Below are 16745 nucleotides of genomic sequence, written 5' to 3' on the forward strand. Positions count from 1 at the left end.
ATCTTTATTGTGGCCGATCGCTGAACTTTGATTGCAAGCAGACATGACCAGACTTGTCAGTATTAAAGCGTGACATGTCCAGATCTGTATATTAGCGATAAAAGATTTACACCAAATACTGTGTATTAAACCGTTTATATCGATGCATACAAACCACATATATGTTGCATACATGACATATGTTACTGTGTGTTAAATAGCACTAAAAAGTTTATCTTTATTGTGGCCGATCGCTGAACTTTGATTGCAAGCAGACATGACCAGACTTGTCAGTATTACTTACAGCGTGACATGTCCAGACCTGTATATTAGCGATAAAAGATTTACACCAAATACTGTGTATTAAACCGTTTATATCGATGCATACAGACCACATATTACAGTGTATTACAGAGTATATAGCACTGTATACAGACCACATATTACAGTGTATTACAACGTGTATAACGCTGGAAGCATACCACATATTACTGTGTATTAAAGCGTTTATATCGCAGCATACAAGCCGTATGTTACAGTGTATTAAACAGTGTGTGTATTGCTGCATACATGCCATTTATTACTGTGTATTACAGAGTGTATAGCACTGTATACAGACCACATATTACAGTGTATTATACGTGTATAACGCGGCAAGCATACCATATATTACTGTGTATTACAGAGTGTATAGCACTGTATACAGACCACATATTACTGGGTATTACGTGTATAACGCTGCAAGCATACCACATATTACAGTGTATTACAGAGTGTATAGCACTGTATACAGACCACATATTACTGGGTATTACAACGTGTATAACGCTGCAAGCATACCACATATTACTGGGTATTAAACCGTTTATATAGCTGAGCACCATATATTACTGTATAAGTTACTGTGTGTTAAATAGCACTAAAAAGTTTAAACATTATTTTTTGCAAACATATGTAGAAACAGTGTATTTGGTTTTAAATTGAAAAATATTTAAAAAGCTTAACTGTATATTACAACCTATGTTGCATACATGACATATGTTACTGTGTGTTAAATAGCACTAAAAATATATTTTGCTAATGTAATACCCTTATGGGTGTATGAATTTTAAACAAATAATACTATGTGATCATGTACAATCTGACTATCTGCACCAGTATTATGTGTTCCAGAATCATAATATATATAATAAATGTATATCGTTTAAATAAGACACAGATGCATTAAATTGAATAGTAACAATACTCTTATGTTATGTTGGTAATAATGTAACGGGCTATTTTAACATAACAGATCCTATTTAGGAATATGATGACATGATATGCCTAGTGACCCAAGTTATTAAAACTTTTTACTGTAAATATAATGTTTGTGCATGCATACGCCATGAGATATGTACTTCTATTAAGCACAAACAAGCATATTGGCATTCTACTCTGACATTTAGGGTAAAAGATTAGAATGGATCAAGGTAACATAGCGTAAGGACAGACATAGGTTCAGCGGCCTCTTTGACAATCCATGTTATGGATATGAAGTAAAACCACCATTAATAAGCATTAAAAAGGAAACCATCCTAAAATTTTGGTATAATTTTTAAACAAATAATACTATGTGATCATGTGCAATCTGACTATCTGCGCCAGTATTATGTGTTCCAGAATCATAATATATATGATAAATATATAGCGTTTAAATAAGATACCGCATTCTCACACTGACATACATATGAAAACCGATAATAAGCAGTTCCGGCTACTGTAATCCTTTACATGATGATTTTGGTATATACACATATACTACAGGTCACTACAAAGATATGAATCATGATATATAAGATCACTAAACAAAACAAGAGATCTGTAATGATTTCTGACTAACTAGTTAACTCAGTATACAGTAATCATATAGGTCCCTGTGTCATATAGATATGCGCTTGGCATAAATATTTCCACACGTTCCTAAATCTAAGATGATAAATTCAGTTGTATCATCTGTCATGTTGATATTCTATTTGCAATATTTAGTGTTACAACATGCATGAAACATCTTAGATTTAGGAACGTGTGGAAATATTTATGCCAAGCGCATATCTATATGACACAGGGACCTATATGATTACTGTATACTGAGTTAACTAGTTAGTCAGAAATCATTACAGATCTCTTGTTTTGTTTAGTGATCTTATATATCATGATTCATATCTTTGTAGTGACCTGTAGTATATGTGTATATACCAAAATCATCATGTAAAGGATTACAGTAGCCGGAACTGCTTATTATCGGTTTTCATATGTATGTCAGTGTGAGAATGCGGTATCTTATTTAAACGCTATATATTTATCATATATATTATGATTCTGGAACACATAATACTGGCGCAGATAGTCAGATTGCACATGATCACATAGTATTATTTGTTTAAAAATTATACCAAAATTTTAGGATGGTTTCCTTTTTAATGCTTATTAATGGTGGTTTTACTTCATATCCATAACATGGATTGTCAAAGAGGCCGCTGAACCTATGTCTGTCCTTACGCTATGTTACCTTGATCCATTCTAATCTTTTACCCTAAATGTCAGAGTAGAATGCCAATATGCTTGTTTGTGCTTAATAGAAGTACATATCTCATGGCGTATGCATGCACAAACATTATATTTACAGTAAAAAGTTTTAATAACTTGGGTCACTAGGCATATCATGTCATCATATTCCTAAATAGGATCTGTTATGTTAAAATAGCCCGTTACATTATTACCAACATAACATAAGAGTATTGTTACTATTCAATTTAATGCATCTGTGTCTTATTTAAACGATATACATTTATTATATATATTATGATTCTGGAACACATAATACTGGTGCAGATAGTCAGATTGTACATGATCACATAGTATTATTTGTTTAAAATTCATACACCCATAAGGGTATTACATTAGCAAAATATATTTTTAGTGCTATTTAACACACAGTAACATATGTCATGTATGCAACATAGGTTGTAATATACAGTTAAGCTTTTTAAATATTTTTCAATTTAAAACCAAATACACTGTTTCTACATATGTTTGCAAAAAATAATGTTTAAACTTTTTAGTGCTATTTAACACACAGTAACTTATACAGTAATATATGGTGCTCAGCTATATAAACGGTTTAATACCCAGTAATATGTGGTATGCTTGCAGCGTTATACACGTTGTAATACCCAGTAATATGTGGTCTGTATACAGTGCTATACACTCTGTAATACACTGTAATATGTGGTATGCTTGCAGCGTTATACACGTAATACCCAGTAATATGTGGTCTGTATACAGTGCTATACACTCTGTAATACACAGTAATATATGGTATGCTTGCCGCGTTATACACGTATAATACACTGTAATATGTGGTCTGTATACAGTGCTATACACTCTGTAATACACAGTAATAAATGGCATGTATGCAGCAATACACACACTGTTTAATACACTGTAACATACGGCTTGTATGCTGCGATATAAACGCTTTAATACACAGTAATATGTGGTATGCTTCCAGCGTTATACACGTTGTAATACACTGTAATATGTGGTCTGTATACAGTGCTATATACTCTGTAATACACTGTAATATGTGGTCTGTATGCATCGATATAAACGGTTTAATACACAGTATTTGGTGTAAATCTTTTATCGCTAATATACAGGTCTGGACATGTCACGCTGTAAGTAATACTGACAAGTCTGGTCATGTCTGCTTGCAATCAAAGTTCAGCGATCGGCCACAATAAAGATAAACTTTTTAGTGCTATTTAACACACAGTAACATATGTCATGTATGCAACATATATGTGGTTTGTATGCATCGATATAAACGGTTTAATACACAGTATTTGGTGTAAATCTTTTATCGCTAATATACAGATCTGGACATGTCACGCTTTAATACTGACAAGTCTGGTCATGTCTGCTTGCAATCAAAGTTCAGCGATCGGCCACAATAAAGATAAACTTTTTAGTGCTATTTAACACACAGTAACATATGTCATGTATGCAACATATATGTGGTTTGTATGCATCGATATAAACGGTTTAATACACAGTATTTGGTGTAAATCTTTTATCGCTAATATACAGGTCTGGACATGTCACGCTGTAATACTGACAAGTCTGGTCATGTCTGCTTGCAATCAAAGTTCAGCGATCAACCACAATAAAGATAAACTTTTTAGTGCTATTTAACCATACTTGCCTACTTTTGAAAAAGCATTTCAGGGAGATTGTGAAAGTAACACCTATCAGCGCGGGCGAGTACTACTACATCGGGGAGGCGTGTCATGAAAATGACTTACATCCAAATGTAAATGAGCCCCAAAGTTAGTAAGATCTACTTGTTGAAGAAAAGACACTGATATTTTGCAGGATTTGTTTGTGTATTGTGTCTTACAAGAGGTTCAATATACTGTAAGTGGCCATAGGGATCCATTGTGCCTTATAACCAATGCAGGGAAATGGCACTAAGGATCCCATTTGAATGTATGTATCTGATTTATTTTTCCCCCAAGAATGAGGGAGATTGATGGACTTTTCAGGGAGTGAGGGAGATTGCTGCTATTTCAGGGAGTCTCCTGCAAAATGAGGGAGGGTAGGCAACTATGTATTTAACACACAGTAACATATGTCATGTATGCAACATAGGTTGTAATATACAGTTATGTTTTTTAAATATTTTTCAATTTAAAACCAAATACACTGTTTCTACATATGTTTGCAAAAAATAATGTTTAATTTAATACACAGTATTTGGTGTAAATCTTTTATCGCTAATATACAGGTCTGGACATGTCACGCTGTAATACTGACAAGTCTGGTCATGTCTGCTTGCAATCAAAGTTCAGCGATCGGCCACAATAAAGATAAACTTTTTAGTGCTATTTAACACACAGTAACATATGTCATGTATGCAGCATATATGTGGTTTGTTTGTATGCATCGATATAAACGGTTTAATACACAGTATTTGGTGTAAATCTTTTATCGCTAATATACAGGTCTGGACATGTCACGCTGTAATACTGACAAGTCTGGTCATGTCTGCTTGCAATCAAAGTTCAGCGATCGGCCACTATAAAGATAAACTTTTTAGTGCTATTTAACACACAGTAACATATGTCATGTATGCAACATATATGTGGTTTGTATGCATCGATATAAACGGTTTAATACACAGTATTTGGTGTAAATCTTTTATCGCTAATATACAGGTCTGGACATGTCACGCTGTAATACTGACAAGTCTGGTCATGTCTGCTTGCAATCAAAGTTCAGCGATCGGCCACTATAAAGATAAACTTTTTAGTGCTATTTAACACACAGTAACATATGTCATGTATGCAACATATATGTGGTTTGTATGCATCGATATAAACGGTTTAATACACAGTATTTGGTGTAAATCTTTTATCGCTAATATACAGGTCTGGACATGTCACGCTGTAATACTGACAAGTCTGGTCATGTCTGCTTGCAATCAAAGTTCAGCGATCGGCCACTATAAAGATAAACTTTTTAGTGCTATTTAACACACAGTAACATATGTCATGTATGCAACATATATGTGGTTTGTATGCATCGATATAAACGGTTTAATACACAGTATTTGGTGTAAATCTTTTATCGCTAATATACAGGTCTGGACATGTCACGCTGTAATACTGACAAGTCTGGTCATGTCTGCTTGCAATCAAAGTTCAGCGATCGGCCACAATAAAGATAAACTTTTTAGTGCTATTTAACACACAGTAACATATGTCATGTATGCAACATATATGTGGTTTGTATGCATCGATATAAACGGTTTAATACACAGTATTTGGTGTAAATCTTTTATCGCTAATATACAGGTCTGGACATGTCACGATGTAATACTGACAAGTCTGGTCATGTCTGCTTGCAATCAAAGTTCAGCGATCGGCCACTATAAAGATAAACTTTTTAGTGCTATTTAACACACAGTAACATATGTCATGTATGCAACATATATGTGGTTTGTATGCATCGATATAAACGGTTTAATACACAGTATTTGGTGTAAATCTTTTATCGCTAATATACAGGTCTGGACATGTCACGCTGTAATACTGACAAGTCTGGTCATGTCTGCTTGCAATCAAAGTTCAGCGATCGGCCACTATAAAGATAAACTTTTTAGTGCTATTTAACACACAGTAACATATGTCATGTATGCAACATATATGTGGTTTGTATGCATCGATATAAACGGTTTAATACACAGTATTTGGTGTAAATCTTTTATCGCTAATATACAGGTCTGGACATGTCACGCTGTAATACTGACAAGTCTGGTCATGTCTGCTTGCAATCAAAGTTCAGCGATCGGCCACAATAAAGATAAACTTTTTAGTGCTATTTAACACACAGTAACATATGTCAGGTATGCAACATAGGTTGTAATATACAGTTAAGCTTTTTAAATATTTTTCAATTTAAAATTTAAAATGACCTGTGATGAACCGAGCGTCTAAGAAATGGACATGGTCAAATTGCACATCGTACTTCTGAGGGTTTCTGTGACATTTAAAATGACCTTTGTGACATTTTAAAATGACCTTTTAAATTAGTGCCATGTGTGATGATCCCGTGCTTCTAAGAAAATGGCCACGGTCATTAGTGATTATCCTTTTTAAAACTGTAACATGTGTGACTCATGAAGTTTCAGCTGCTGGAATGTAAGAACATTTTGTGTTACAAAAAAAAAAAAAAAAAGATGTATTTTAAAGTGTGTGTCATATGTGACATTCTTTTCAAAGCCATTAACTTTTAATACGGTTTAATATCGAACACTATCAATTTATATAAAATTTAATATCAAATTTTATATTAAGCGATATAAAACACTATCATTTAATATTAAAAGGGGGTGGGCCTAGGAGAAAGGGGTGTCACCACCTGTCAAGTTTGACAGAAAGGTTGACTTTATCTACTACCATGTAATCCCCTTCCTCCAGGCTTGAAATAACCGCCCTGAGCGATTCCATCTTGAACTAGCATCTTTTTATATACGTGTTCAAGGATTTCAAATTTAAAATAGGTCTGACCGAACCGTTCGGTTTCGGTACCACAAACATTGTGGAATAGTAATCCCTTCCTTGTTGAAGGAGAGGTACCTTGACTATCACCTGTTGCGAATACAGCTTGTGAATTGCCTCTAGCACTGCCTCCCTGTCCAAGGGAGTCGTTGGCAAGGCAGATTTTAGGAAACGGCGAGGGGGAGACTCCTCGAATTCCAGCTTGTATCCCTGAGACACCACTTGTAGAATCCAGGGATCCCCCCCGTGAGCAAGCCCACTGATCGCTGAAGTACTTGAGACAGGCCCCCACCGCACCTGGCTCCGCCAGTGGAGCCCCAGCGTCATGCTGTGGACTTAGAGGAAGCGGGGGAGGACTTTTGTTCCTTGGAACTGGCTGTATTTGCAGCTTTTTCCCTCTACCTCTGCCTCTGGGCAGAAAGGACGCGCCTTTAACCCGCTTGCCTTTCTGGGGCCAAAAGGACTGTACCTGATAATACAGTGCTTTCTTTTGCTGTGAGGGAACATGGGGTAAAAATGCTGATTTCCCAGCTGTCGCTGTGGAAACTAGGTCCGAGAGACCATCCCCAAACAACTCCTCACCCTTGTAAGGCAAAACTTCCATGTGCCTTTTAGAATCTGCATCCCCTGTCCACTGCCGAGTCCATAAGCCTCTCCTAGCAGAATTGGACAATGCACTTATTTTAGATGCCAGCCGGCAGATCTCCCTCTGTGCATCTCTCATGTATAAGACTGAGTCTTTTATATGCTCTATGGTTAGCAGAATAGTGTCCCTGTCTAGGGTGTCAATATTTTCTGACAGGGAATCTGACCACGCAGCTGCAGCACTGCACATCCATGCCGAAGCAATAGCTGGTCTCAGTATAATGCCTGAGTGTGTATAAACAGACTGCAGTATAGCCTCCTGCTTTCTATCAGCAGGTTCCTTGAGGGCGGCCGTGTGCGGAGACGGCAGTGCCACCTTCTTTGATAGACGTGTGAGCGCTTTATCCACCCTAGGGGATGTCTCCCAACATAACCTGTCCTCTGGCGGGAAAGGGTACGCCATTAGTAACTTTTTAGAAATTACCAGTTTCTTATCGGGGGAAGCCCACGCTTCTTCACATACTTCATTTAATTCATCAGATGGGGGAAAAACCACTGGTAGTTTTTTCTCCCCAAACATTATACCCTTTTTTGTGGTACCTGGGGTAACATCAGCAATGTGCAAGACATTTTTCATTGCCGCAATCATATAACGGGTGGCTCTATTGGAATGTACAGTAGTCTCCTTGTCGTCGACACTGGAGTCGGTATACGTGTCGACATCTGTGTCTGCCATCTGATGTAGCGGGCGTTTTAGAGCCGGTGATGGCTTTTGAGACGCCTGGGCAGGCACGAGCTGAGAAGCCGGCTGTCCCACATCTGTTATGTCGTCAAACCTTTTATGTAAAGAGTCGACACTATCACGTAATTCCTTCCACATGACCATCCATTCAGGTGTCGGCCCCGCAGGGGGTGACATCACATTTATCGCCTCCACATAAGCCTCCTCATCAAACATGTCGCCACAGCCGTACCGACACACCGCACACACACAGGGAATGCTCTGACTGAGGACAGGACCCCACAAAAGCCCTTTGGGGAGACAGAGAGAGAGAGAGTATGCCAGCACACACCAAAAGCGCTATATAACACAGGGATTAACACTATAACTGAGTGATTTTTCCCAATAGCTGCATATATATATATATATTGCGCCTAAATTTAGTGCCCCCCCCCCTCTCTTTTTTAACCCTATGTAGTCTTGAAACTGCAGGGGAGAGCCTGGGAGCGATCCTTCCAGCGGAGCTGTGAGGGAAAATAGCGCCAGTGTGCTGAGGGAGATAGCCCCGCCCCTTTTTCCGCTGACTTCTCCCGCTTTTCTATATGTATATCTGGCAGGGGTATTTTACACATATATAGTCTCTATGACTATATTATGTGTTATTTGCCAGCAAGGTACTCTATATTGCAGCCCAGGGCGCCCCCCCCCCCCGCGCCCTGCACCCATCAGTGACCGGAGTGTGAGGTGTGCATGGGGAGCAATGGCGCACAGCTGCAGTGCTGTGCGCTACCTTGATGAAGACCGAAGTCTTCTGCCGCCGATTTCCAGGAACGTCTTCTTGCTTCTGGCTCTGCAAGGGGGACGGCGGCGCGGCTCCGGGACCGGACGACCGAGGCTGGGCCTGTGTTCGATCCCTCTGGAGCTAATGGTGTCCAGTAGCCTAGAAGCCCAAGCTAGCTGCAAGCGGGTAGGTTCGCTTCTCTCCCCTTAGTCCCTCGTAGCAGTGAGTCTGTTGCCAGCAGATCTCACTGAAAATAAAAAACCTAAAATATACTTTCTTTTCTAGGAGCTCAGGAGAGCCCCTAGTGTGCATCCAGCTCAGCCGGGCACAAAATTCTAACTGAGGTCTGGAGGAGGGAGGAGCCAGTGCACACCAGGTAGTCCTAAAGCTTTCTTTAGTTGTGCCCAGTCTCCTGCGGAGCCGCTATTCCCCATGGTCCTTACGGAGTCCCAGCATCCACTTAGGACGTTAGAGAAATGTGATCAGATGATGTGTGTATATAGGGGCCCCCATACCTGCTCTCCCCTGTACAATACATGACAGTCTCCTCTTACCCAGTGATGTGAGGGGCCGGTGATTCTCCATCATCACGTCCTTGTACAGACCCCTGTGTTCCTCTATATACTCCCCTTCCTGCATGGAGACATAGACAGTGACTTCCTGACGCCTTATAGGAACCGGACACACACAGTGATACATTCATCACCCAGACACATCCCCTGGTGTTACTGTACAATGTCCCATTCCCAGCAGTCACCTCTCCAGTCATCACCCAGACACATCTCCTGGTGTTACTGTATAATGTCCCATTCCCAGCAGTCACCTCTCCAGTCATCACCCAGACACATCCCCTGGTGTTACTGTATAATGTCCCATTCCCAGCAGTCACCTCTCCAGTCATCACCCAGACACATCCCCTGGTGTTACTGTATAATGTCCCATTCCCAGCAGTCACCTCTCCAGTCATCACCCAGACACTTACCCTGGTGTTACTGTATAATGCCCCATTCCCAGCAGTCACCTCTCCAGTCATCACCCAGACATGTCCCCTGGTGTTACTGTATAATGTCCCATTCCCAGCAGTCACCTCTCCAGGCATCACCCAGACACATCCCCTGGTGTTACTGTACAATGTCCCATTCCCAGCAGTCACCTCTCCAGTCATCACCCAGACACGTCCCCTGGTGTTACTGTATAATGTCCCATTCCCAGCAGTCACCTCTCCAGTCAGCAGCTGAATGATCTTGTTGGTGAGTTCCAGGATCTTCTGGTCACTGTGCCTCTCATGTATCAGTGAGTGAGGTGGAGGCACTGTGATGGGGCTCTTAGTTCTGCTCAGTCCACGTGACACACGGCTATGGCTGCTGGGTGTCTCACACTCACCAGATGTCTTCTTTACTACTGTGCAACTCTGCAAAATGGGGGATACATCAATATCACTATAAATACTGACAGATCCCCTCACCTCCCCAGTCATGTCCCTGTATTATTACTATAGATATAAGTGACGTCACTGTGACGCTCCCAGATCCCCTCAAGTCCCCAGTCATGTCCCTGTATTATTACTGCAGATAGGGCTAACAGACCAGGGTGACATAGAAGCGGAAGACTGAGTGCGGATAAGAGGGTTAGGAGGACAATTGGCTGGGGTTTGTGAAGAAGTGGGCCTTGAGAGCCCATTTGAAGTTTTGTAGAGAGGTGGAGAGTGAGATGGGGAGAGCACGTGCAAAATAGGTAGGACTGGGAGGAGGTAATCAGTTGACAGGATAAGGCCCCCAATTCTGAGACACACCTAGCAGAAGCCAGGGCCAGTAACATCACCGTCTTCCACGTGAGGTACTTGTCTTCTACCATCACCAGAGGTTCAAAGCAGGAGGACTGTAGAAAACGTAACTTAACATCTAGATCCCAAGGTGCCATAGGGGGCACAAAGGGAGGTTGTATATGAAGCAGCCCTTGCAAGAAGGTCTGAATTTTTGGCAAGAGAGACAACTTTTTCTTGATGGAGATGGAAAGAACTGAAATCTGGACTTTAATGGATCCCAGACATAAGCCCTTATCCACTCCAGCCTGCAGGAAACACAGGAACCTTCCTAAGTGGAATTCCGAAGAGGGATATGTGCGTTCTTCGCACCAAGAGACATATCTCCGCAAGATATGATAGTGTTTTGACATCACAGGTTTTCTGGCTTGTACCATAGTGGCAATTACCTTTTTGGAAAGCCCTTTGTGAGCTAGGATGTTCCGCTCAACTTCCATGCCATCAAACTAAGCTGCCGTAAGTCCGGGTAGACGAACGGTCCTTGTTGAAGAAGATCCCTTCTTAGTGGTAGAGGCCAAGGGTCCTGTACAGACATGTCCAGAAGAGCCGTGTTCCATGCTCTTCAGGGCCAATCCAGGGCAATCAAGATTGCTTCCACTTTTTGTTGTCTGATCCGCTTGAGGAAACAGGTAGACCAGCTGGTAAGGCCAAAGCGAAGTCAGCGCATACACTGCATTCGCCTGAGGGTCCCTGGTCTGTGAGCAATAGCAGCGAAGCTTCTTGTTGAGATGAGAGGCCATCAAGTCGATCTGTGGGCAACCCCACCTGTGGATGTTCAGTTGGAACACCTGAGGGTGTAGTCCCCACTCCCTCAGGTGGAGGTCGTGGCGGCTTAGGAGGTCCGCCTCCCAGTTCTCCACTCCCGGAATGAAGATTGCGGACAGCGCTCTTGCATGTTTTTCTGCCCAGAGGAGTATTCTTGACACTTCTCGCATGCAGGCCCTGCTTTTTGTCCCTCCTTGTCGATTGATGTACGCCACTGCCAAAGCGTTGTCCGACTGCACCTGGATTGCCTGTGGCCTTAGTAGAGGAGACGCCTGAAGCAGAGACGTTCTGGATAGCCTGAAGTTCCAGAATGTTGATTGGAAGCAGGGCCTCCTGGGCAGACCACCTGCCCTGGAACTGTGCCCCTTGGGTGACAGCTCCCCATCCTCATAGACTTGCATCTGTTGTGAGGAGGATCCAGTCCTGAATCCCAAAGTTCCAGCCTTCCAAGAGGTTGGAAGACTGTGTCCACCACAGGAGTGAAATCCTGGCCAGGGGTGACAGCCGAATCATCCGGTGCACCTGAAGATGGGAACCGGACCATTTATTCAGGTTGTCCAATTGGAAGGGTCTTGCATGGAACCTTCCGTACTGTATCGCCTCGTAGGAGGCCACCATCTTTCCCAACAATTTTATGCAAAGATCAACGGACACTCGAGCAGGTCTGAAGACCATGCATACCATTTCTTGGAGTGCTCTCGCCTTGTCAACTGGGAGGAATACTTTCTATGCTACAGTATCCAGTAGCATGCCCAGAAACAGGAGCCGCGGAGACGGTTCCAGGAGGGACTTCTGTAGATTAAGGATACACTCGTGGTGAGACAGGCGTTGGATAGTGCGATCTATGTGGAGTAATAGAAGCTCCCTTGATCTTGCTTTTATCAGGAGATCGTCCAGGTATGGGATCACATTGACCCCCTGGACCCTGAGCTGAAACATCATTTCCACCATCACCTTCGTGAACACCCTTGGAGCTGTAGACAGGCCGAAGGGTAATGCCTGAAATTGGTAATGATCGTTCAGCAGGGCAAACCTCAGAAAGGCCTGATGACATGGCCAAATTGGGACATGTAGATAAGCATCCTTGATATCCAGGGATACTAGGAACTCCTGTGGTTCCAGGCCTGCGATCACTGCCCTCAGAGATTCAGTCTTGAATCTGAAAACCTTCAGGTAAGGATTCAAGGACTTCAGATTCAGAAGGGATCTCACAGACCCATCTGTTTTCGGTACTACAGACTGTAGTAACCCTGTCCTTGTTGCAACAGTGGTACTGGGACAATGACCTGGGACTGTACCAACTTCTCTATGGCCAGTAGTAGAGTACCATGCATACTTTCCAAAACTGGTAAGCCTGATTTGAAAAATCGTTGGGGAGGAGAAACGTCAAACTCCAGCTTGTAGGCCTGAGAGATAAGGTCCCTTACCCAAGCATCTTGGCAAGAACCGTCACAGATGTGGCTTAAGTGACGTAACCGAGCTCCCACCACGAGATCCCCCCGGGGTGGGTGTGCACCGTCATGCTGAAGTGTTTGCGGGAGCAGAACTGGTTTTCTGGTTCTGAGACCCAGCAACTGCTGGTTTTATAGGTATTGCCCTGGAGCCTCTCGCTGCATTGGAGGCTCCTCTGGCTCTGGATCGAAATCTGGAGGACCGAAAGGACTGAGTAGATGGTCCCGTTTAGGAACGTCTAGCAGGAGGGGCACCCGAAGGGAGAAATGTGGATTTTCCGGCCGTAGCCTTCGAAATCCAGGTGTCCAGGTCACCTCCAAAGAGCCATTCACCTGTGAAGGAAATAGATTCCACATTACGGTTTGAGTCAGCATCAGCGATCCACTGACGTAACCATATGGCTCTATGCGCAGACTCAGCCATAGCCGTGGTTCTAGCACTAACAGTGCCAATCTCTTATAAGGAGTCACAGAGGACTCTTGCCGTGTCCTGAATGTGAGACAGTAAGGCAACAGTGTCGTCTAAGGTCATATTACCCAAGAGATCTTCCTTTATTTGTCTAGCCCAGGAATGGATTGCATGTGTCATCCTGCAACCTGCAATGACAAGCCATTGTGCTACGCCTGCAGCAACGTAAATAGGATTTTAATACCTACCGGTAAATCCTTTTCTCTTAGTCCATAGAGGATGCTGGGGATGCTTCAAGAACCATGGGGTATAGAAGGGATCCGCAGGAAACATGGACACACTATAAGACTTTGAATGGGTATGAACTACCTCCTCCCTCTATGCCCCTCCTCCAGACTCCAGTTATAGGAACTGTGCCCAGGGAGATGGACATTTCGAGGAAAAGTATTTATTTAACATTTTAAACTAAGGTGAGATACATACCAGCTCACACCACCAACACGCCCTACAACATGGCATTCAACAACAACGCATGCAACGGCATGATCAACAACAGTGACAGACTGACTGCACTCAGCACAACATGTGCGTAACTACAACCAATAACTGCAGATACCGTCCGCACTGGGACGGGCGCCCAGCATCCTCTATAGACTAAGAGAAAAGGATTTACCGGTAGGTATTAAAATCCTATTTTCGCATACGTCCTAGAGGATGCTGGGGATGCTTCAAGAACCATGGGGTTTATACCAAAGCTCTAGAACGGGCGGGAGACTGCGGATGACTCTGCAGCACAGATTGACCAAACAAGAGGTCCTCCCCAGCCAGGGTATCAAACTTGTAGAACTTCGCAAAGGTGTTTGATCCTGACCAAGTAGCAGCTCAGCTGTAATGCCGAGACCCCTCTGGCAGCCGCCCAGGATGAGCCCACCTTCCTGGTAGAATGGGCCTTCACCGACTTCGGTAACGGCAATCCTGCCGTAGAATGAGACTGCTGAATCATATTACAGATCCAGTGTGCAATAGTCTGCTTGGAAACAGGAGCCCCAATCTTGTTGGGAGCATACAGGACAAACAGAGCCTCTGTTTTCCTAACTTAAACCGTTCTGGCGACATAGATTTGCAAAGCTCTGACCAAGGCATCAGTAGCCACTGGAACCACAACAGGCTGGTTCACGTGAATTGAAGAAACCACCTTTGGCAAAAATTGCTGACGAGTTCTCAACTCCGCCCTATCAGCATGGAAGATTAAATAGGGACTTTTGTGCGACAAAGCAGCCAATTCAGATACCCGCCTTGCAGATGCCAAGGCCAACAGCATGGCTACTTTCCAAGTAAGGAATTTTAACTCAACCTTATGCAAAGGTTCAATCCAATGAGATTGCAGGAATTGCAACACCATGTTAAGATCCCATGGTGCCACTGGGGGTACAGAGGGAGGTTGTATGTGCAGTACGACTTTCACAAAGGTCTGAACTTCTGGAAGGGAGGCCAACTCCTTCTGAAAGAAAATAGATAAGGCCAAAATTTGTACTTTAATGGAGCCTAACTTTAGGCCCTCATCCACACCTGCTTGCAAAAAATGGAGCAACCGCCCCAGCTGAAATTTCACACCAAGACACATATTTTCTTCAAATACGCTGGTAATGCTTTGCCGTTACTTCTTTTCTAGCCTGAAGAAGTGTGGGAATGACTTCACTGGGAATACCCTTTCGGGTTAGGATTTGGCGTTCAATCACCACGCCGTCAAACGCAGCTGTGGTAAGTCTTGATACACGCACGTCCCCTGTTGCAACAGGTCCTCACAAACAGGAAGAGGCCAGGGATCTTCTATGAACAACTCCTGAAGCTCTGGATACCAGGCCCTTCTTGATCAATCCGGAACAATGAGTATCGCCTGAACCCTTGTTCTTCTTATAATCTTTATCACCTTTGGAATGAGAGGAAGTGGAGGGAACACATATACTGACGGAAACACCCACTGTGTCACTAGGGCGTCCACCGCTATAGCTTGAGGGTCCCTTGACCTGGAACAATATCTCTGAAGTTTCTTGTTGAGGCGTGACGCCATCATGTCTACTTGAGGAACTCCCCAACGACTTGTCACTTCTGCAAAGACCTTTCGATGAAGACCCCACTCTCCTGGCTGGAGATCGTGTCTGCTGAGGAAGTCTGCTTCCCAGTTGTCCACACCCGGAATGAAGACTGCTGACAGAGCGCTGGCATGTCTTTCCGCCCAGCGAAGAATCTTTGTGGCCTCGGCCATCGCTGCTCTGCTCCTTGTACTGCCTTGGCAGTTTATGTACGCCACTGCTGTTATGTTGTCTGACTGAATCAAGACAGGCAGACCTCGAAGATGTTCTGCTTGCAGTATGCCGTTGTAAATGTCTCTTAATTCCAGAATGTTTATGTGTAGACAAAACTTCTTGGCTCTACCACTTTCCCTGAAAGTTTCTTCCCTGTGTGACTGCTCCCCAGCCACGGAGGCTTGCATCTATGGTCACTAGGATCCAATCCTGAATCCTGAACCTGCGCCCCTCCAGAAGGTGAGAACTGTGCAGCCACCACAGAAGGGAGATTCTGGTCCTGGGAGATAGAATTATCTTCCGATGCATGTCCAGGTGAGACCCGGACCATTGGTCCAACAGGGTGCAGTATGGTATGCCGGCAACCAGCATACCGGCGCCGGGAGCCCGACTGCCGGCTTACCGGCAGTGTGGCGAGCGCAAATGAGCTCCTTGCGGGCTCGCCGCGCTACGCGTGCCACGCTTTTTTATTCTCCGTCCAGGGGGGTCGTGGACCCCCACGAGGGAGAATAAATGTCGGTATGCAGGCTGTCGGGATTCTGGCGCCGGGATCCCGTCAGTCGGCATACTGAAGACCACCCGGTCCAACAGGTTCCACTGAAACACCCTTGCATGGAACCTGTCATATATGGAATGGCCTCGTAGGCCGCCACCATCTTCCCCAGCAACCGAGTGCATTGAAGAACTGACACTTTTGTTAGTTTCAGAAATTGTTTTACCATGTTCTGTAAATCAAGAGCTTTTTCCATTGGAAGAAAAAATCTCTGCAATTCTGTGTCCAGAATCATACCCAGAAACGAAAGCCGTGTCGTTGGATCCAACT

General features: G+C 43.3%; 2 protein-coding genes across 2 annotated transcripts in view; one reads left to right on the forward strand and one right to left on the reverse strand.

Moving 5' to 3' along the window:
• LOC134983294 (oocyte zinc finger protein XlCOF7.1-like) overlaps nt 1–16745 on the forward strand; it is a 223708-nt gene that overhangs the window by 127564 nt on the left and 79399 nt on the right. The gene's annotated exons all lie outside the window — the stretch shown is intronic.
• The window catches only part of LOC134983261 (zinc finger protein ZFP2-like), a 77861-nt gene that overhangs the window by 51974 nt on the left and 9142 nt on the right, over nt 1–16745 (reverse strand). Inside the window, exons 2-3 of the mRNA XM_063948985.1 lie at nt 10389–10580; nt 9724–9802 (exon numbers count right to left, since the gene is read on the reverse strand). Of these exons, the coding sequence (XP_063805055.1) occupies nt 9724–9802; nt 10389–10580 (271 nt within the window). The remainder of the gene's footprint in view (nt 1–9723; nt 9803–10388; nt 10581–16745) is intronic.

The sequence above is a fragment of the Pseudophryne corroboree genome (assembly GCF_028390025.1).
Source record: "Pseudophryne corroboree isolate aPseCor3 chromosome 3 unlocalized genomic scaffold, aPseCor3.hap2 SUPER_3_unloc_11, whole genome shotgun sequence".
Lineage (NCBI taxonomy): Eukaryota > Metazoa > Chordata > Amphibia > Anura > Myobatrachidae > Pseudophryne > Pseudophryne corroboree.